The sequence below is a fragment of the Echiichthys vipera genome (assembly GCF_963691815.1).
Source record: "Echiichthys vipera genome assembly, chromosome: 10".
NCBI classification, from domain to species: domain Eukaryota; kingdom Metazoa; phylum Chordata; class Actinopteri; order Perciformes; family Trachinidae; genus Echiichthys; species Echiichthys vipera.
The window spans coordinates 30,150,984-30,174,092 of record NC_139835.1 but is presented as its reverse complement, the minus strand read 5'-3'; the positions used below and the strand labels follow the sequence as shown (position 1 = coordinate 30,174,092).

Sequence of the window (23,109 nt, the reverse complement as noted above, 5' to 3'; positions counted from 1 at the left end):
TAGGTTTCAGATTCACCTCCAACTGGTTTTAATCGTTTGACCCAGCTTGTCGCCACATTTCCAGAACTCTTTAAATTCCATAATGGAGAGAAATAAGGCCTGAAAATACAGCTCAGATCATCAAATAACGAACCCAGCATGCTCTCATTCCCAGGGCGCCGTTTTGTCACAGTCCTTGGCGTTTGATGGATGAAACGAACACTGAAAACCAATCAGATTAGATCAGAATTAAATGCAATGAACTAAATGGTAAATGGACCCGGGTTTCTTGCCTTTCCCATCTTCTAACCAGTCAAAGCACTTTCATAGAGCACGCCACGTTCATCCATTTACACGCCAGCCTGTTCGGCAGGAAGAAAATGTTGGCATTGTGTGTTTCTGCCAAATACAGATACGTTAATATTTAATGTTTTTGGCGACCTTTAACTCCCCGTAACATGCCGGGCTTTCAACTGACTCCAATGTAAAATTATCAAAGCTCTGGATCTACCGGTCAATCTTCGCTCCTACCCTCACCTGTGGTCATGAAAGCTGGGTCAGGACCCAAAGAACCAGGTCGCGGGTACAAGCGGCCGAAATGTGTTTCCTCAGGAGGGGTCTGGAGTCTCCCTTAGAGAGAGGGGGAGAAGTTCAGCATCCGTGAGGAACTCGGAGTAGAGCCGCTGCTCCTTTGCGTTGAAAGGAGCCAGTTGAGGTGGTTCAGGATCATCTGGTAAGGATGAACCCTGGGCGCCTCCCTAGGGAGGTGTTCCAGGCACGTCCAGCTGGGAGAAGGCCTCGGGGAAGACCCAGGACCAGGTGGAGAGATTAGATCTCCACACTGGCCTGGGAATGCCTCAGGATCCCCCAGTTAGAGCTGGTTAATGTGGCCCGGGAAAGGGAAGTTTGGGGTCCCCTGCTAAAGCTGCTGCCCCCTACGACCCGACCCCGGATAAGATGAGATGAGATGAGATGAGATGAGATATCACACGTTCAGAGCAAGTGCTCCAGAAGTCAGGTGACGTTGTATGGAGGTCGGGGCTCATGGTTGGGACAATCACACACATGACTTACACCCAGGAGACCACGGTTCGTGTCCCGTTGGTGTCCCATCCTATGTGACAGTTAAACTTTATTAACAGATTTTTTTTATCCCAAACTACGATCTTTTCCTGAACTGTGTTGTTTTGAAGCCTAAACCTAAGTCACAGTGGGGAACATGAAGACTTCATGGAAGCTACAGAGAAGGGCGTGTTCTTTCTACAGGAAGTGGCTGTTCATTGGAGGAACCGTGCGACCAGGGGGCGGAGGAGTCAACTCGTGAATGAATTAGAACCAGTACGGGAGTGATTGACAGTCCAAAGCCTGAACCAAGGACCACCTCATCAACATCCTGAACCAATCACAACAACACAATGAACTTTATTGCTGTATAAATGCGTTGTGAAGGCGGGGCTCTGGGCTCTTTCTGGACCATCGGTCGCAGCAACAGCTTGGATAAAAGCAGGAGGACTGGGATTTCGGATCCCACAGAGACCCCCTTTGGCCAAGCAGAAGGTTCTTTGCTGTTTTTATAATAAAGGCTTTAAAATATAAGAAGTAGTCTGGATTTCCTTGAGTAAGAACACGACATAACATAAACAGTTTTGGTTTGAATCGTGTGTTTAAGAAGTGTCCGTGAAACCTTGATATTTAAGATACTGCTGGTTTGTAGAAACCTACTATGCCAACGTTTTTTTCTGGCGACTGGCTTGCACACACACATTAAGAGTCTCGCCAGGATCTAATCTAATCCTCATCCATACATCGATGGCACAACCTTCAGCAGCACTTTGGTTCAGTGTTAAGTCCAAGGACACTTCGATCCTCTGATCAGTGGAGCACCTGCTCTACCTCCTAAGTCTCCAGGGCCTCAGCCTCCCAAAGTTCATGTAGGGAGGAGGTGGGAGTGCATGGACGAGTCAAACGGACACAGGACTTTCACCCAGGAGACCGCCGTTCATGCCCTGCAGGAACGTTACAAACGCACTTATTTGGACCCCACCCACAATCTTGTTCTGACTCTAACCAGGTGGTGTTGTCGCCTAAACCTAATCACAGAGCAGTGACCATAGTGGAGCGTTAGTGTTTTACACGCAGGGCTCAGGAGTGCGTTGACAAGTGCCCTGACAAAAGTGCTGTATGTGATGAGTCGTGATGAGGACGGCCTGCAGCACCAGACTCTTCTGTCTCATTATGTAAACACGGGTTGTGACTCAGCAGGTAGAAGAAGAAAATGCATCACGACTAAATGTTGCTGTTCGGCTAAAAGCAGCCACCTGCTGAGCTAATATTTCTCTCCCTTCATTACTGTTGTTCGTGAGCCATTACCTCCTGTTTCACCTGCTGCTGCTGGAAATAACAGCTGTGGGTGACGATAAATAACCTCCCCACTGCTCAATTTGGCTGAAATTTTTTTTTTCTCCCACTAACAAGAAAGCGTACAGCAGTCATCTTTCATGGACTCTTAATAGACCCGGAGCTCGGCATCAACGTGAAGACTTAAGACGTTTGTATGATTTATGATAAACCTCTCACATGCTGGATCCTGTAAATGGAAAAGTAACATGTTGGCAGTGAACTTCTACCCATCATTTAGAGGAAACATCAGAGAACATAATCTTCATTACGTTCCACTTCTACTCCACATTCATTTACACCTCTGTCCGTCTTGTTGCCTTCGGTCGGCAATGTTCTCTCATTATGGTATTTGTGGAGAGATCGATGGACGCACAGGAACCACTTTCCCTGCTCTTATGAAAGACACATCTATAAAACTGTTGATATGAAACAAGGTCCATTATCCGACCTGTCGGGGTCGCTGGGTCGCTCAAATCATTCATTCATCTTCAGCCTCTTGTCCCTGTTGGGGTCGCGGGGGGCTGGAGCCGATCCCAGCTGACATCGGGCGTGAGGCGGGGTACACCCTGGACAGGACGCCAGTCTATCACAGGACACATAGAGACGAACAGAGACAGACAACCATTCACACCTACGGGTGATTTAGAGTCACCAATGAACCGAACACCTGCACGTCTTTGGACTGTGGGAGGAAACCGGAGAACCCGGAGAAAACCCACGCAGACACGGGGACAACATGCAAACTCCACACAGAAGGGCCCCACTGCCCCATGCTAACCACCACACCACCGTGTTGTCATTATTATTATTCGTATGATAAATTTTGTATTTGAAATCTTTAATGCAGGACTTTTTCGATGCAGCTGCCCCACGGCTGAAGCTGGATCATATAAATATTTGGAGGAGTTTTATTAACAAATCAGTACCGATAAAACTGCACATTTTAATGTTAATTGTGCCCGCTGAGTTTGAAAGAACAAGAGGCCTCAGTCATCCCACCATCTACGAGATAAAAAGGTCTTCTTCACACGAGCATTGAAGCGTTTATGTGCATATGAGGAAGTTTTAACTTTAAACTTTTCAGGAGCGTACCCATCAGACCCTTATCCTTAAAAGGGTCCTATGTTCTGTCTGTTATTTTTTCCACATCAGTTTGATGTTCCACAATTCCACGGCAAATAGGCTCATGTAGACTCTAACCCTTGGACCAGTCCCAGCCTGGTCCTGGTCCTGGTCCAGTCTCAGCCTGGTCCTGGTCCTGGTCCAGTCCCAGCCTGGTCCTGGTCCAGTCTCAGCCTGGTCCTGGTCCTGGTCCAGTCCCAGCCTGGTCAGATGCGTACATGAACTGATGAAGCCTCTTGGATGAGAGGTGAAACGTCTTCCTGACAAATAACCAAGTCCAGTTGCTTTGGACTGAAACTGCTTTGAAGAGAACGACGACCTGGACAAATGAGAACATTCACAGGCCTAACCCTACCCCCCCAACCCCAACAAGATGCGGATTTCAATCAGCGAAGGCCGAGGCTTATGCGCCCGGGGAACACACAGGGATGACCCCAGCTTTTCTAATGTGAATCTCCAAAATGTTCATGAAAAAACATTTATGTAAAGACGACTCGTAACGCGCCAACGAACGCGGCAATCCTCAAGTAAAGGAAGTGAAGATGAAGACTGCTAGCAAACAAACAAAACTTAATAAGATAATGATATAAAAGTTCAAATCTAACCGTACAAGAAACCTGTACAGGGCGTCTTTGATTCATGTAAATTTGATGAGTGAGCGCAGAGCGAATTTGTGCTGCGTCCACTCAACTTTTTCCTTCGATTTTGCCGTCAAACAGCTTTTATAATTCAGCCTGAAGCACTTTAAGGGCGCACTCACACTGTCCTTCCGCACCGCTCCCCGTGCTTTAGGGTACTTGTCCCCCCCTCCAGGCCCGTTTGTACTCACACTACCTGGGCCTCGGAGAATGCTTCTTGCTGCCTATACGTCATCACGCCGTAACACGTCACACGCATTGATGACGTCATGGCGATGCGTGGCTTTGTTTCCAAATCTTTCCGTAGAGCTCGGAGTTTTTGTGCGTCTTGTCGACTGTTTTTGAAACTTTTCATCGACCAAATCTGCAGTAAACACTCCACCTCCGCATCACACCAACGTGAACCTTTCACCGCCATTGTTGTTGTTGTTAAATGTCCGCGCATGGTCCCTCCTTCTTTTTTCTATGTCCGAACAGGCGCACATAAACGACGTCAGAACTGCCGTAGGCATCGTGCTCGTAGACGTGCGCACCCTCATGCTCGTACATGTGCAAACGCGCTTTACTAAAGCCCACCTCTCTCAGGCGGGCCATGGAGAGCCCGCTGGCCGCAGTTATGCGCGGAGCGGTTGCACTCACACTGGTCAAACGCACTAGGCTTTAGACGAAAAACCGGTTTTGGCCCGGTGCGGAAGGACAGTGTGAGTGCACCCTAACACATCCACCGTTCAGGTCTACCTTCATGCACGAATCCTGCAGCGCATTTATTTTAAACCCATATTAAAACAAGTGGCAACCAACTACCAAACGTTTTGTTACAACGTGAAAAACTGAAGAAAGAAGCTTAATGTTCCTGGAAAACAACTATGCTCTGGAAGTGTGTGTGTGTGTGTGTGTGTGTGTGTGTGTGTGTGTGTGTGTGTGTGTGTGTGTGTGTGTGTGTGTGTGTGTGTGTGTGTGTGTGAGGAGAGACTTTTACAGTGGAAACATCTGTAGTAAATCCTCTTCATTTCCTTCTATCGTAATCTCGTTTTACAATCTTCACACTGCATCACTTTTAAATAACCTGTCTTTTTAAACCTCAACAGTCAAATACATTTATTCACATATACATCTGCACAAAATACAAATATAGATCTATTTACGTCGTCTCTCTGGAGAATATGTATCCTTGTTATTTTCAACAGAAAACACAGCAGCAGCAGCAGCAGGAGCCTTTTTCCTGCCCATGTACATTTGGCAGCTTCTGTCGGAGTCTGCAGTCCCCCGTGTGTCAGGCTCATCCTGGCTCTCCCTCCTCGACTCCGAACATCTGATAAAGTGGCAAAAATCCAGCCTAATCTGTGCTGATCCACCCAAAGGTATGATGGGAGGTAGAGGACTGGTGATTGGTGACGGGGAGGAATGGCAGGGCAGCTGAGGACGCTGCAAAGAGTCTACAAAATCTTTTTCTACCATTTTGTCCAAAGACTTTCAGTTTGTTCTGTCACAGAAAGTCTCGTATCCTCCACATGGACCGTCCTTCCACTCTCAACAAGTAAACAACTAGGCTCTGACACCTTTAGGGATTCGAATCCATGAAACAAGCACTGGTTGACATAATCTGGGGTTGTTGTAATAAGGAACTCGCTAAAGCTAGACACACGCTGTACTTGATTTTGGAAATGTTTAAGCCTAACTCGTACTTTACGAGTTAAGCGTCAAAGCTTGCGGTTTATGTGCTCACACCGCACGTGACATATATAAAATAAAATGTCCCATTCTGGCTCTCGACAATAAAAAGGTTTGTTGGAAAACGCTGAGGCAGGTAGAAGTAGTAGGTAGTTTTCTAGCGAAGGTCTCTGACACCACGTAAGTGTCGGCTTTGAGCTTTTACCTCTCCCATATCTTCCCCACATGGTTACACCTTTGTTCATCACTTGTTGTCTCCTGCAAGATCTATTGTTTTGAACAACCAACAACCAAGCTTTGTACATCCCTTTGACGTGTCGTGTCGTCACGACACTTTGAGACACTCTTCGCGCAGGTGCAGTGAGAAAAAAAGGCACTGACCGTGGAACATCGACTTGTAGCTTTTGGACGGACGACCGAAATGTCTGTTGGAAATTCCTCCAAACGTCCGATGGGCTGCCAGAAGCAGTTGGTCAGGCTATGATCCGACAAACTATGCCTGGCGAAGTGAGTCGTGCGGTTCAGTGTACGCCCAGCTTGACTTGATCTAGACCCTGTTCATGAGGAATGGATCTGAGGACTCAGGATGCACTGAAATAAAAACACTGTACCTTCAATTTTCTTGACAGGCTGGGGAACCTAATGTTTCTGGAAAGTCCTGACTGGGAGGCACTTTGTCTTTGGCACTTTAACCCTCAAACCTTTGACCGTTTGTCAGTATGATGTGACCACAGAAGGTTCAGTTCTTATCTCCTCTTTGAGTCTCACAGGATCGACCTTCACACACAGCTCTCGTCCTTGTCTCCGTGTCTTTTGTCGTGCCTACGCTTCTCTGTTTTCTGTCCAGGTAAAGAGAAGTCCTTCACCTTGCCACTAGAGTGCACCACTCCGTTTCGTAGCTTCCCGATGTCGCCCAGCGGCAGCTGAGTGGAGCTGTACGCAATCGGCGGGATGGTGTTCACCAGTATGAGCTGCAGAGGCTTCTTCTCCGGCTGGTACTGGCAGCGAACGTAGCGCAGGAACGCTGCTCGGTACGTTTTATTAAACAGTGTGTAGACCAGCGGGTTCACTGCGGAGGACAAATATCCGACCCACACGAAAACGTTCAGCAGACCCCCCATGAGTCCTGCGTCGCACACCGCCGGGTCACACACCACCACCAGCACGTTGGTGATGAAAAACGGGCACCACATGACCACAAAGAGAAAAAACACCACCCCGAGGACTTTGGACGCCTTCTGCTCATTGCTGATGGATTGCATGGTGCGCCGTCCAAACAGCGAGCCAGAGACGCTCCCGCGGGTGCCGCCCAGGCCGCCGCTGCTTCCTCTACCCCCGGCCTCGCGGCTTATCGAACGTCTGAAGAGCTTCTCGGAGGACAGCGAGGTTTGCGGTAAGAAGCTCAAGGTGAACGTCGTGCTCCACTTGGGCCGAGGCACCAGCTGGTCCAAGCAGAGCGTGGCTTCGTTCTGCAGGGCTCTGATGGTCAGGAAGTAGGTGACGACCATGATGGTGAGGGGCACGAAGAAGGCCACGAAGGAGCCGACCAGCACAAAGTTGTTATCTGTCAGCAGGCAGCTGCCATCTTTGAAGACTTTGGAGTGGTCTCTGAGTCCCAGCACAGGGATGGGCATGGAGATCCCTGCAGAGAGGAAGGAAGCAGCACAGAGAGGAGAAGATTACACACCCATCTCTGACTCACGTACGTGTGTGGTGGCTCAAACTGACAGCTGGTTTATGTCAGAGGTTAATGTGCCGGGAACCGCCTCAGGTACGTCCCGTGAAACAACATGACCTATTTTTTCACACGTCTTTAGTCTTAGTTGTTAGAAAGAACACAAGAGAGGTGTGTTATTAGTGAGATATTAGACATTTATGAAACATATTTGCATCAATCAGCTGCAAGTAGCAAAAAACAAGAGAACAAACACACAAATAGTGACTCACTCTAAAGGCCTTTACACAAAAATGCAGATTGCACTCGTGCAAAAATTCATACCAGTGATGTGCTCTTTTATTGTGAAAGGGAAGAACAGGAGGTCTGGGTCTGGTATGCGCTCAGAGGAGTTAAGTTTACTGTCTTCCATTTTGTTTTCTAAACCTCGTGCTGCAAAAATTCACCTTGTTGACCTTGTTACAGAGAAAAATTGTCGCCCTATCTCTGCGTAATATTTGCGTTCTTTGTGAAAGTACTCATGACAAAAGGAACATCAGGCATGAGGCGGGGTCCACCCTGGACAGGACGCCAGTCTATCACAGGACACATAGAGACGAACAGAGACAGACAACCATTCACACCTACGGGTGATTTAGAGTCATCAATGAACCGAACACCTGCCCGTCTTTGGACTGTGGGAGGAAACCGGAGAACCCGGAGAAAACCCACGCAGACACGGGGACAACATGCAAACTCCACACAGAAGGGACCCAGCTGGGATTCAAACCAGGAACCTTCTCGCTGTGAGGCGACAGTGCTAACAACCAATCACACTGCACATCAAAGTCCCTTTTGTAGACTAATTAGACATGACCACTGTAGATTATAGATTTGTGTGTAAGTGTGTAAATGAATTGCACTTGGACTTCAGTGGCAATCGCCCCGAAAGCAGCGCGTTATATGCTGCTTATCATTTATTCTTAATTCAGCATTTTTGTTTCTGTTGCAGTTTTGTCGTTTCTCTCTCCGTCCTTCTGCGCTCACAGTTTATCAGGAAACTAATGAAAAGTGAAGGTAAGATAGCCGTAAGTACACCCTCCGTATCAACAGGAACTGGGCAGGAGACGATAGCCGAGCAATCTCCCTCACACCGCGCTCTCATTACCTGCTCCTAACACACACGGGGAGGCAGAGATGGAGATAGAGGCAGAGCCGGGAGACGAGGAAGAAGAGGAGGAGGGTGCGGAGGTTGGAGATTGACAGGCGCAGTGAGGGCGGGCAGAAATCGTTGCTGCACGTCGGGAGAAGGAGCGTCAGAGACAGATAACTCTCATTAAGCCGGGATGGTTTGACAGGAAAGCAGCTGTGTGGTTCCAGTCTTTAAAACCATAAAAGACGTATTTCTTCGTCCTCCTCTGGCCTGTTTCACACTGAAGAGGCAAATGCTCAGGTTTCCAACTATCTGCTCACATCATTGTGTGTGTGTATATAATTATTTGCATCTTTGTGCAGCCACCATAGACGTATTATTAGACTTAAAATGGTCCTATTCAGTCCAATTGCTCGAGTGCCAACAAAGCGTCTGGTGTGTCCAGGTTTACTGCTGTGATATGTGACCCAGTGCATATGTGCACAGGTGTCTTGCCGGCACTTTCATATTGACCCAAAGTGTGCACACACTGAAAAAGGCAGTTCATTATTTATTATAGTCTGCTTATCAAGCAATCTCTAGGACTTCTTATCACTCTGGTACTTTTTATCTCACTATTAGTGTGAAAGTGTCAGACTTTGCAACAAACGTGTCTGCTACAACACTTTGAAAAACAAGTGCACACGTTGGCACAAGATCTGCTTAAAGGCTCATTTATGCTCTACGTTAGATACGCATACAGATGGAGCCTTCTGCCCGTACTTTGCGTGCATTGCGTCTGTATTTCTGCACGTATCCCGTAAGCTTGCATTGCAGCACCACCTGAAATCGTGGGGGCAGTGTCGGGCACTGGACACAATAAAGTGGTGTGAATTTCAGGAGCGAGCGAGTCGTTGAAGCCCCGACGGACATCCTGAAATACCGAAAGGTCGTCACTTTGTCTCATCCTTCATTCAGGAATCCACCGCAATTCCACTCTCGACTGGAGGAAACACTGAACAGCAGCCAGTTAACACGATGCACGGCAAACGCTTTACATGGACGAAAGCTAAAGACACATGAATCTTAAAGAGATATGAAATCTGCTGTTATTCAAACTCCACGGTGACGAGATTCAGAGTGAAACCAGGCTGTGACTGTGAGGGTCAGTGTGTGTTTAAGTTTTATCCACCTGCAGTCTTTACATGTTCTGAGACTTTGCACGAGACCTAAAGAGACAGAAAATATAATGAGTCGGCTTCACTTCCTGCTGATTAAGTGTTATTAGTCGAGGTGGCGTTATTGATGGAGCGCCTGGATTCGCTGCGTTCTCCAGATAAACCGCCCCAAGCATCCGTCACTTCTGCAGAGTCCACAGATCGATCAAACAAAAGCTGCTCTCTGTCAGTGCGCTGGTCGTCCTCCCTGCCTCCCTGACGGCAGCTCTCTGCTCTCAACGCATGAAATCAGAGACGGAGGAGAAGGAACTTGACAGAAGTGGGAGGGAAGATGAAAGAGGATCAAGTGAGAGAAAAACAAGAGGGGAGGGAGACGCCGCAGACACAAAGGCAGAGACAGATTAAGACTTTCGGTGTCATTTCAGAGGAAAGCTGCAGCCTGAGAACTTTTTAATTCAGAAGAGAAACCGACTCAAAGGTTTTTTTTTATCACACTGCAGCCTCGTTGTAAAAGCTGCGATTTATTACAGACTGTATAAAATATGGAGGTAGTCTCTGTGACGTCACCCGTATGTTCAGGACACCATCTTGACTCCAAACATGAGCAGGTGGAGCTGAGGCGAAAGAAGCCTACGGTCACCTGTCACTCAGGGCGCACTCACACTGTCCATCCGTACCGTGTCCCAGCACGTTGCACTGCTAAAGTCTGGTTCCTTTGACCAGTGTGAGTGCAACCGTACCACGTCGAGGAGCAGCACGGTTGTCGTCCACGGCCGTTTGGGAGAGGTGGGCTTTAGTAAAGCACGTTTGCACATGTACGAGCACGAGCGTGCGCACGTGTACGAGCACGAGGCCTACGGCGGTTCTGAGGTCATTTCCTGTGCGCCTGTTGGGACGTAGAAAAAAGAAGGAGGGAGCATGCGCGGACATTTCAAACAATGGCGGTGAAAGGTTCACGTTGGTGTGATGCGGAGGTGGAGTGTTTACTGCAGATTTGGTCGATGAAAAGATTCAAAAACAGTCGACAAGACGCACAAAAACTCAGAGGTCTACGGAAAGATCTGGAAACAAAGCCACGCATCGCCATGACGTCATCAATTCGTGTGACGTGTTACGGATTTCTCGGGTGTGAGAGACAGAATAAAAGTATTTTAGTCCTGGAGTACTGAAGCCGTCTGGATCAGTGCGTCTGCAGTGTCGACGTAACCGTGTCGTCAGCTGTGAAAGGAATGGATCAGTTTTCATAAAAAGGGATAGAAGCAGCATTAACAATTACACACACACACACACACACACACACACACACACACACACACACACACACACACACACACACACACACAGCCGGTGTGATTATCAGACTGTGGGGGTTCAGATCACAGCAGCAGCTCTGGACGGATTAAAGCCGGAACCGACGACGCTGCTGCACCACGCTGCTGCACCACGCTGCTGCACCACGCTGCACCACCACGCTGCACCATCACGCTGCACCACCACGCTCCACCACGCTGCACCACCACGCTGCTCCACCACGCTGCACCACCACGCTGCACCATCACGCTCCACCACGCTGCTCCACCACGCTGCTCCATGCTCCACCACGCTGCACCATCACGCTGCACCACCACGCTGCACCGCGCTGCATCTGCATCTTTTTACTGTTTTTTCCAATTGCTTAAACGAAATTGTGCAAACTAAGCTGTTTTTTAGTTATAAAGTTATAAATATAAGTGGTAATTGATATATTTATTATATTAGTTATAAATTAAAATTATAATAATCATTATAAACAATATAATACTACTAATTATGGACAAGGGACAACATTTAATGTTAAAAATGTAGATTAAATTATAAATGTTCATTGTTTGTTTCTCCTTTAAATTATTTTTTAATGTGTTTTTTCTTTATTTTTGTCTGCTTGAAATGATTTGATCCTTTTTTCTTTATTATTCTGATTTATTTTGTTTTGTTTCCTGTTTTAATTTCACTTAAATATTCAAAATAAACATTTGTATCCATCCAAACCTCCGGTGGGTGATCCCAGTCCTGCTGCTGACGGGGCAGAAAACGTTAAATAAATAAATAAATACTTTCCAGTGTGAATATTCTCTATATTCAGAACATTTCCACAGCTTCAGCTCTCTGTCAGACGGCGTTCCTCTCCCCGGCCTCATGAAGGATCCTGTCGTCTCCACAGTGAACTCGTTTCCCCGTCACTGTCAGAATCACTCACTTTGATTTCCTCGTGTGTGTTTGTTCCGTAAACCGCGGAAAGTCTGAATCACACAGCGGCTCTTTCACTGTAATACGGCACAGTTGGACGTGTGTGTGTGTGTGCGTGTGTGTGTGTGTGTGTGTGTGTGTGTGTCCAACCGATTGGTCTCATTCCAGTTTCTGGATGAGACATTTTAACACTCCTGCTGAGAAACAACACAAACACAGACACACACACATACACACAAACACACACACACACACATACACACAAACACACACACACATACACACAAACACACACACACACACATACACACAAACACACACACACACACATACACACAAACACACACACACATATACACAAACAGACACACACACACACACACATACACGCACACACACGCACGCAAACACACACACACAGTGACAGTGTTGGAAGACGTGTTCAGAGAGTTAAAGGGACAGTTTCACCCCAAAACCAAAAGCCCTTATTTTCCCTTTACCTGCAGACACGGGCGTATCCTGAGCCCATGGGCCCCTGGGCACAGACCAGTTAGAGGCCCCCGCACCGAGGAACAGAACACTCAGACTCAAAGAGTCGACTTTTAGTGGTTTTGTGGTCATTTTGTTTCTCTTTATGGTCATTTTACCTACATTTTTAGTCATTTGCATCTTTTTCTTATAGTTTTGCATCTATTTTTAGTCATTTTGCATCTTTTTATGGTGGTTTTGCATCTATTTTTAGTCATTTTGCATCTTTTTGTGGTGGTTTTGCATCTATTTTTAGTCATTTTGCATCTTTTTATGGTGGTTTTGCATCTATTTTTAGTCATTTTGCATATTTTTGTGGTGGTTTTGCATCTATTTTTAGTCATTTTGCATCTTTTTGTGCTGGTTTTGCATCTATTTTTACTCATTTTGCATCTTTTTGTGGTGGTTTTGCATCTGTTTTTAGTCATTTGCATCTTTTTCTTATAGTTTTGCATCTATTTTTAGTCATTTTTCATCTTTTTGTGGTGGTTTTGCATCTATTTGTAGTCATTTTGCATCTTTTTCTTATAGTTTTGCATCTATTTGTAGTCATTTTGCATCTTTTTGTGGTGGTTTTGCATCTATTTGTAGTCATTTTGCATCTTTTTATGGTGGTTTTGCATCTATTTTTAGTCATTTTGCATATTTTTGTGGTGGTTTTGCATCTATTTTTAGTCATTTTGCATCTTTTTGTGCTGGTTTTGCATCTATTTTTACTCATTTTGCATCTTTTTGTGGTGGTTTTGCATCTATTTTTAGTCATTTTGCATCTTTTTCTGGTAGTTTTGCATCTATTTTTAGTCATTTGCATTTTTTCCCCAGTGGTTTTGCATCTATTGTTAGTGAACTTGCCTTTTACAGTATGGCGTTGTTTTGTCTCTCTCAGGTAATTTTCTATCTGCTTTCTATTTTCAATCATTTAGCATCTCTTCGAGGTCGCTTTGCATCCCTGTAGTCATTGTTGTGTCTCTTCGTGGTCATTCTTGGTCGTTTCTGTGTTCACTTGTGGTCATTTAGCATCTCTTTGTGATCGTTTTGTGTTTTTTTTATGAGTCAGGGCCCTGAGTTAATGGGCCCTGGGCCTGTGCCCAGCAGGCATCCATCCATCCATCCATCCATGCCTGTAGGTGAATATCATCAGCAACACTGACTTAAAGTACCACAATAAAAGTCCTCATTACACAGTTTTATGTTATAGAATATAATATTCTGTAGTATTTTAATGAAATAGTGTAATCATTTTAGATACTGTCGGGTAGAATACTGCTGCTTCATGTCCCCGTGGTGTTTTTCTGTGTGTCAGATAAATGTATGTAATGAAGTGCAGTGAAAAGAACGACATTTCCCTCTGAGATGAAGTGGAAAATGACAATAGTTCACCTGTAGTTTGCTCCGTTTGACTCAAACCTCGTATATCAGTGGTAAACCCGTCCGCTGGGCGACCTGCGGCGGTGTTCATCAACAGTGTTTCTGCAGTTTTCTGTCCACACTGGAAGACGGGTGAGTCTCCACTGCAGCGGCCATAACGTGCGAGGTCCCATTTCCATCCGCTGCTGCTGCGTGAACGTTAGTGTGATACATATGAAGAGCTCATCTCATCTCATCTTCATCCGCTTATCCAGGGTCGGGTCGCGGGGGCAGCAGCTTTAGCAGGGGACCCCAAACTTCCCTTTCCCGGGCCACATTAACCAGCTCTAACTGGGGGATCCTGAGGCGTTCCCAGGCCAGTGTGGAGATCTAATCTCTCCACCTGGTCCTGGGTCTTCCCTGAGGCCTCCTCCCAGCTGGACGTGCCTGGAACACCTCCCTAGGGAGACGCCCAGGGTTCATCCTTACCAGATGATCCTGAACCACCTCAACTGGCTCCTTTCAACGCAAAGGAGCAGCGGCTCTACTCCGAGTTCCTCACGGATGCTGAACTTCTCCCCCTCTCTCTAAGGGAGACTCCAGACCCCCTCCTGAGGAAACACATTTCGGCCACATATGAAGAGCTGCTGGAGCTAATCCCAGCTCCGGTCACTTTCATGTATTCACGGTCTCCTCGTCCCTCCACACACGTTCAATCTGCGTCTGCTTTGACTTTCACACCTCGGTTTTCTCCCTGTGGAGTCGAAGTACTTAAAGAGTTTCAACGTTCAATAAATAAACTTGTTTCAGACGTCAAACTCTGTTCCCGTCTTCACTCCCTGGTGTTTGTTTGTGCTTTCCTTCTTTTTGTCATCCCTTGTTTTAAATGAACTGGTGTAAACTCTGCAGCAGGATGAAGTGAGAATAAAGACGCAGACGTCGAAAAGTGGGAACAAGCTTCGCAGGAAATGGTTTGTAATGACTGTAGTTTGTGTCTGAATCCACTCCAGTGAATCGATGTTTGTGTTGTTCATGTTCAGAAAGCAGCGCTGCAGATCCACAACAGTGTTCACACTCCTGTCTTCATGCGTCCTGAACGTAACAATGCCACCTCTTCTGTCCCAGTATCGATTCAGATGAAGTGACGGTGTGCAGCATGAATGCTGATGAACGACTGTTGCATGGATGCTGATCAAACTCGGCTCTTCGTTCACGTTCCCCTCAGGACGGACTGGAATAACTTTGGTGATCTTTGGACTTTTCATCCAGCGTATCATCACGACAACATTTTAATATATATACATATACATGATGACATCAATCAGCCTAAGAAGCAAAAAAAGTATTTATTCAAATTAAAAAATGGGGCGGCATGGTGGTGTGGTGGTTAGCACTGTTGCCTCACAGCAAAGGGGTTCCTGGTTATAATCCTGACTGGGGCTCTTCTGCGTGGAGTTTGCGTGTTTTCCTCGTATCTGCGTGGGTTCTCTCCGGGTTCCTCCCACAGTCCAAAGACGTGCAGGTGAAAGCTAATGACGACTCTAAAATGCCCTAAAAAGACTTCCATAGATGGTTCTCCCTCAACACTTCCAGGTCTAAACTACAAAACTACAAGGTGCTATAAAAATAAACACAGAGGGGAGGGAGTCAGTGAGAGAGGGAGAAGAGGAACAGTGGGATTAAAGTAATATACGTACAACGCAAAGGGTAAAGGGAAGGGAACAAGGCTCCAGCCCCCCGTGACCCCCCCTCAAATATTGTTAGAAACATTTAGGATGTTGTAATTACACAATTAAATAAAATATATGACGTGTTACCATCATTTTTACAGTTTAAAGATGTTAAATGTTACATTTCTGTATTCACATATGTGAAAAGTTCTTAAAGTGCAGCAGGGAAGTGAAGTAAGAGTGTGTGTGTGTGTGTGTGTGTGTGAGTGTGGGTGTGTGTGTGTGTGAGCATCTCCAAAATTACATAATCAATACTGAAATGTGTGTTTCATCACAAATGTGCTTCTCTATGCCACACACACACACACACACACACACACACCCACACTCACACACACACACACACACACACACACACACACACACACACACACACACACACACACCCACACTCACACACACACTTCCAGTACCAGCATGCATTGATGCGTGCCACTGTGTGCATGAACACTCCCACTCCTCCTCTGTGCAACAATGTGTAAATCCTTTACGCGGCGTCCAATCAGATCAGAGCGTGACCACGACTCACTGAGCCGGCTTGACTCAACGCCAGCCGCCACGCTCCCACCCGGAAACATCATCAGCGCTCCTTTCCCCCTCACCTCACGACCAACCGAGGAGGAAACCCAAGTGTGTGGGTGTGTGTGTGTGTGTGAATAATAAAGAACAGATAATCTCATGGGGCTCGTGGGTGGTGTTGTGCGCGTGGCGTAACGCTGCACTGAGGCCTGAGGGCGGGACCTGCTGCCAGCCACGGTGACATCACAACACGTGATGCAGCTGCGTTCAGTATATTCAGATTATTTACAGAAACGTGAAAAAACCAACAATGTACCGGTTCAAATCTGTGTGGGAGCATGGAAGCAAACGCTCGCAGCGATGGTTAAATCCGCTCTTTACGCAGAGAAGGAATGAAATGAACACGCCAGAGACCCGAGTTACTAAAATCTAAAACAACAAACCTGCGTCCTGACACCAGGAACCCGAAAGTGAATGTCAGCAGCTGCCTGCTGCACCAGCTCCACCTGCTGCACCAGCTCCACCTGCTGCACCAGCTCCACCTGCTCTACCTGCTCCACCTACTCTACCTGCTCCACCTGTTGCCTGATCCACCAGCTCCACCTGCTCAACCTGCTGCACCAGCTCCACCTGCTGCACCAGCTCCACCTGCTCTACCTGCTCCACCTACTCTACCTGCTCCACCTGTTGCCTGCTCCGCCTGCTCCACCTGCTACAAACTCCACCTGCTCCGCCGGCTTTACCTGCAGCACCAGCTCCACCTGCTGCCTACTCTACCTGCTCCACCTGTTGCCTGATCCACCAGCTCCACCTGCTCCACCTGCTGCCTGCTCCACCTGCTGCACCTGCTCCACCAGCTCCATCAGCTCCACCTGCTCCACCAGCTCCATCAGCTCCACCTGCTGCACCTGCTGCACCAGCTCTACTTGCTCTACCTGCTGCACCAGCTCCACCTGCTCCACCTGCTCCACCTGCTGCACCAGCTCCACTTGCTCTACCTGCTCCACCTGCTGCACCAGCTCCACTTGCTCTACCTGCTGCACCTGCCCCACCTGCCCCCCTGTGACTGCCAACAAAGTGCCATTGAAGCTGAACACAATGGCTCCTTCCAGCGTGTGTAATTGGACTCACTGTAGCGCTGCTCTGCGACTTCACAGGTTCATTATAACCTGGACTGTGTAATTATCTGCTACAGTGTTCATTCATTGGTTGTAATCGGCCTTTTTTCCCCGCGTACAGCTTTGATGTCATCCTCACATATCAGAGGAGGACGGATCTGTGTGTCTTCTTCTTTAGCTCCGTCGTGTTGAGACGTACGGACACAAATAACCGACCCGTTCCTTCCTCCACCCTGACGCGTGACTGTTCTTTGAATTAGGTTCAGCCGATTAGGAGCAAACAAACCGAACGTCTGCTGGATTAGTTCATTAACATTAGAAAGGACTGGCGGTGAGGAGAATACAGTCTCCAACTGTTTCCGTCCTTAAAGTTATAATCCGTTAATTGTGTTCAGTTCCTCTCTATCACAGTGAGTTAAAACAATGACCCACTAATGAAAGCGCTTGTGTTCGCTGCCTTGCGGAGAAAAACCATCTGAGTGTCTGCGGAGACTTTCCCGCGCTAAAATCAAATGCTCCGCACAGTTAGTGACGCTTTCTACGTCGTTCCCCTTCTCTCTCCTGTCAGTGTGGAGCAAGTGAAGGCGTCACGACACATCACACCGCATTAAGCCGCATCATGTCTCATCACGACACATCACACCGCATTAAGTCGCATCACGTCACATTAAGTCCCATCACGTCGCATCAGACCACATCACGTCGCATCACGTCTCTTCACGTCGCATCACGTCGCATCACGTCACATTAAGTCCCATCACGTCGCATCAGACCACATCACGTCTCTTCACGTCGCATCACGTCGCATCACGTCACATCAAGTCGCATCACGTCGCATCAGACCACATCACGTCGCATCACGTTGCATCCTGTCGCATCAAGCCACATCCCGCCGCATCAAGCTGCATCATGTCGCATCACGTCCCATCATGCCGCATCACGTTGCATTAAGCCACATCCCGTCACATCACATCGCAATCTCGCATCACATCGCATCATGTCGCATCACATCGCATCCCGTCACATCAAGCCGCATCACGTTGCATTAAGCCACATCACGTCACATCACATCGCAATCTCGCATCACATCGCATCATGTCGCATCACATCGCATCAAGCAGCATCGCGTCTCATCACGTCGCATCATGTTGCATCGCGTCTCATCACGTCGCATCACGTCGCATCACATCGCATCACGTCACATCAAGTCGCATCACGTCTCATCACGTCGCATCACGTTGCATCATGTCACATCACGTCGCATCACGTCTCATCACGTCGCATCATGTTGCATCGCGTCTCATCACGTTGCATCATGTCTCATCACGTCACATCACGTCGCATCAAGCAGCATCGCGTCTCATCACGTCGCATCATGTTGCATCGCGTCTCATCACGTCGCATCATGTCACATCAAGTCGCATCACGTCTCATCACGTTGCATCATGCAGCTGAGAACCGCCGATCTACCCACGCCATACACTCGACACTGTTCTGATTCCACAGGAGCTCCGACAGAGGAAGTCCCGGTTAAATGAACAGAGTCTACTGGGAAACATCTGCTCCTTCTAAAGTATCATTTATGATATTTACTCAGAGAGACACTTGATTTGATTTGACATAATTCGGTATTAAAGTGGTTTTAACGTATCATCATGACGTAAACGTTGATTGCACAGTGTTATGGCTTCAGAAAAATGTCCCCACTAGCGTTTTTATTTGTCCTCTCTCAGCTTTTGCTTTGTCGTCCACCAGCTACGATCAACCGGGAAAATGATGCCTCAGTTTACGGCACAAAGAAGAGGAAAGCGCTTGAGGTGCGCCCGTACTTATGAAGGTATTAAACAATAACACGGAGGCTTCGCAGCGCTCAGGACTGGGGTGTTTTATTAAAGTGCGTTAAGACTTTCATGACTCTTTATTTGTGCAGGGTTTGCCGACTTTAGGTGAATCTATTTTACTGCTGACGGGTGATTTATTTAAAAAAAAGGGACGTGACGCTTTATTCCTCGACGGCCGTATCTTCACACATCAGTCATTATTTTCATTGTCACATTTATTGGTGTGTTTCCTGACGGTCAGAAGAGATTCTCCGTATGCGACGCACAATGAAACTCAAATGACCCCGAAGTGTTTCTTCTCCAGTTCACCATGAAATATCGATCTGGCTTAAATCTCCTCTCATCTGATCGTTGCAGCTCTCCTTAATTCTCAATCAATGGATCTTTACAGCTCAGTCCACTCTCTGGTATTGACCATCGGGCTTCAGACCACATCACCCCCCCTCATATGTGACCGGTGGGTTCAGAAGGGGATTATCGTCTACACCCACAGTGTAAAAGGTTTAAAAACAGTCAGGTTAGTTGAGGTTTGCATTGTACGTTTCTGTAATCTCAACGTTTCTGAACCGCTTCCTGTCGCCCTGATACAACGAGGTCTGTATCTCAGGGCGCACTCACACTGTCCTTCCACACCACGGCCCCTGCTTTAGGGTCCTTGTCCCCCCCTCCAGGCCCGTTTGTACTCACACTACCTGGGCCTCGGAGAATGCTTCTTGCTGTCCATACCTCATCACGCCGTAACACGTCACACGCATTGATTGACGTCATCAGCTCTTGAGTGACAGCTAGCCTCTGGCCTTCACTTCTCCTTGGAGGTAAAAGTCAGTCAGATGGATGTACGCCCCTTCCACATGTCCTTTTTTTGGTCAGAGAAAATGAGGCGGAGTCAAAGTCTGACAAGATGGAGACTCCCGTAGGCGAGGACGACTGGATCGAGTTGAGAGAACGGACCTGACGGAGACGCTACGTCTGTTTTTATACGGTCTGTGGTAAAAACTACAAATCAGTTGTGGATCCCACAGGCAGCCAGATGATGTCTCTATGTTTGGTTCAGCTGCAGCATTTTGAACGTGCTGGAGACGTGAGATTGATTTCTGGGTGAGAAACATGAATGACCTTCTCTGAAGCTGCCTGATATTAGAAAAACTACCAATGACTTTTGACCCGTTCCTCGAAAATCAAGTCACTGACGAAGAACCTTCTCTTGGCCACGGGCTTTATATCAGATCAGAAGTCACCTCAAACGTGTTAGGGAAGATTACATACGCCGCTCCCCCCAACATCACATACATGCCCTTTTTGGTCAGAGGAAATGAGGCGGAGTCAAAGTCTGACAAGATGGAGACTCCCGTAGGTGAGGATGACTGGATCAAGTTGAGAGAACGGACCACGCCTGGTATACTATGTACAGTCCTACAGTCTCTATACAGTCGACAGTCTATGCTCCTAGTGCTCGTTTTGAGGTTATTTTCCAATTCTGATTGTTATGCATCTATTTTCAGTTGTTTTGCATGTTTTTGTGTTTTTTTTTTTTTTCTTTGTCATTATTTCTGGGTCCCTTGCAGTTGTTATGTGCACGTTTTGTCAATTTTGTGTCTATTTTCGGTCTTTTAGTGTCGTTTGTGGTCAATTTCAGTCTCTTTTTGATCGTTTTTGTTTTTTTTTCAGTAACATTTTGGGATTCTGGGCCCCCGGGCCTGTGCCCTTTAGTCCCGTTCAGTAATCCATCCATGTAGCCAGCAGATGTTAGCTTAGCTTAGCATGAAGGCTGGAAACAGTCCAACCACATGAAAGTGACGTTACACTATAAGGTGACATTTCTTCACTTCTCATCTTGTAGATTTGATGTTTGCATCTCCCCTTTAATCCTGTGAGATCAGGATAACTGAGTCACCTCGGCTGTAAACCATTAACAATAACATTAATGAGCTGAAATGCTTCTGCCATTTATTCCCTGGATAAAATCGGAGGCTGGGCGCGCTGCCACCTGGATAAAAATAAGCTTTTCCACCATTTCTCATCTTAATTAGCTTAGTGTGAAAGCACGTCAGCCAACGACGGGGAAAACAGACCCGTTAGGACGGATAAGTGGAAAGGTTTTGCGATAATTCGGCTTGAATCAAACAACAACTGATGGTTTGTTTGTGCAGCTTTCCAACTGAAATATTATCGTCTGAAAGTGAAATACATTTCCACGTTGTTCTTCATTTCCCTCCTTCCTCTTTGTGTTGATACTGTGAGGAGCTAATGTGCACTCCGCTGGTCGCCGCATAACTACCCCCATTGTCCGCAGCCCCATCATTACATTTCCTGCTCATCTGGCTCCATTGATCTGAGCAGCTGGACACCAGCCAGCCAGCCAGAAGCAAATTATCAGATTGTTCCCTCGCCTCCATAAAAATGATACGGAGTCATAAACATCGCATTTGTCTTGAACAGGAGAAAATTATATCCCCTGAGCGGCTGACTCCCCTCCCACGCACTCTTTAACCGCAGCCTCTCAACTTTATATTTCAATAAACCAGAACCGCTCTGATTTTCATCCATCTGCAAAGAGGAGAGCGTTTCACTGAAGGAGGACGTCAGAGATGGACCGCTTCACCCTCCACCGCCAAACACACACGCCGTCGTTATTTTCAGAGCCTCGATTCGCCTCCACATTCAAACCAAATCAACATTTTTGTCCGTTTCAATTCAAAATTCAACAATATTTCACATCATTCAGCTGTTTTCAGGTGTATTGTCAAATACTTTGGGATGCGGCAGTAGCGCAGTCCATAGGTTCAAGTCGCTGTGTGGACCATGTATGGCTGGAGAGGTGCACAATAGCAATAGCGTTGGGCGTTGCTGGTTGCCAGGGTTGTCTGTTGTTGGGTGCAGCTACTGTAGGCTGGCACTGGGTGAAATGGAGTTAGCCAATCCTGCAGCTGCTTGGGAGCCTCAGTGAAGGGGGTGTTCTTTGTCCCAGCAGCTGAGTGAGCGGAGACGGGCAACAACCAGAGTCACTATAGGCCGAGCATTCACTCCATGGACTGAGAGAAAGGAGAGGAACGCCATTCAAACGCACGCCCACATGGCTACGCTGCTCCTTGATGCTAACATCACTTTCATCTGCACTTAGCTGGAACGGCTAACGCTAACGGCTAACGCTAACTGTCAGTCAAACTCCTCTAATCCTTGTTTTGATGCTGTGGTTTTCTGGAGGGGACGGGTTCAAACAGGCTCAAACAGACTCCGGTCTCCTGGAGCTGCTGGGCCGGATCTGACCAACCTGGCAACCGCACTGCTGGACTTATTTTTTGTTGTTGGGACTATGATCTTGAGACACCTATATGACGGTGTTCTGCTCATTCTCCATATTCAACCTTTGGACCAGCTGACTCACTAAGACTAAGACTTGAAGAAAGTTTGTGAACTAGTGACATTGAAGCCACACACAACCCATAATGCAACACTCTCCGGTATGTTCCCTGGATGTTTAACAGCGTAAAGATTCATAAAAAAGCATCTGATGTTTGAATATTACAAAAGTTTAGAAATCGATCACAAAGACACAAACATGTCACTAGTTTCCACGTGTGTGTGTGTTTTCTCCGTGTGTGCTCTTACCCACTGAGATGGTCCACACCGCCATGATCTTGATGCGGGCCTTGGTGTGGGAGTTGAAGCGGCTGTGGTGGATCGGGTTTCGTATGCCGATGTATCGATCCAGAGAGATGGCGCACAGGTGCATGATGGACGCCGTGGAGAAGAGGACGTCCAGGTAGATCCAGATGGGACAAAGGTCAGAGGGCAGCGGCCACCCGTAATCTGCAGAGGGGAGTAGAAGATTGTTAGGGCTCATTTATGCTCTACGAGCGAGTGTTTCTGTACGTATCCTGCAAACTTGCGGACCAGAGGTTAAGTACCACTAGAAATCGTGGGGGCAGTGTCGGGCACCGGACACAAAAAGTGGCGTGAATTTCAGGAGCGAGCGAGTCATCGAAGCCCCGACGGACATCCTGAAACACTGAAAGAGACGTTCAT

At 47.3% G+C, this 23,109-nt stretch overlaps 1 protein-coding gene across 1 annotated transcript in view; it reads right to left on the bottom strand.

Annotated features, from left to right (window-relative positions):
• Positions 1 to 6,589: 6,589 nt before the first annotated feature.
• The window catches only part of htr2aa (5-hydroxytryptamine (serotonin) receptor 2A-a), a gene marked incomplete at both ends in the record, with an annotated part of 41,752 nt that continues 25,232 nt past the window's right edge, over positions 6,590 to 23,109 (bottom strand). Inside the window, 2 exons of the mRNA XM_083921962.1 lie at positions 6,590 to 7,452; positions 22,693 to 22,893. Coding sequence (XP_083778088.1) covers positions 6,590 to 7,452; positions 22,693 to 22,893 — 1,064 coding nt within the window. The remainder of the gene's footprint in view (positions 7,453 to 22,692; positions 22,894 to 23,109) is intronic.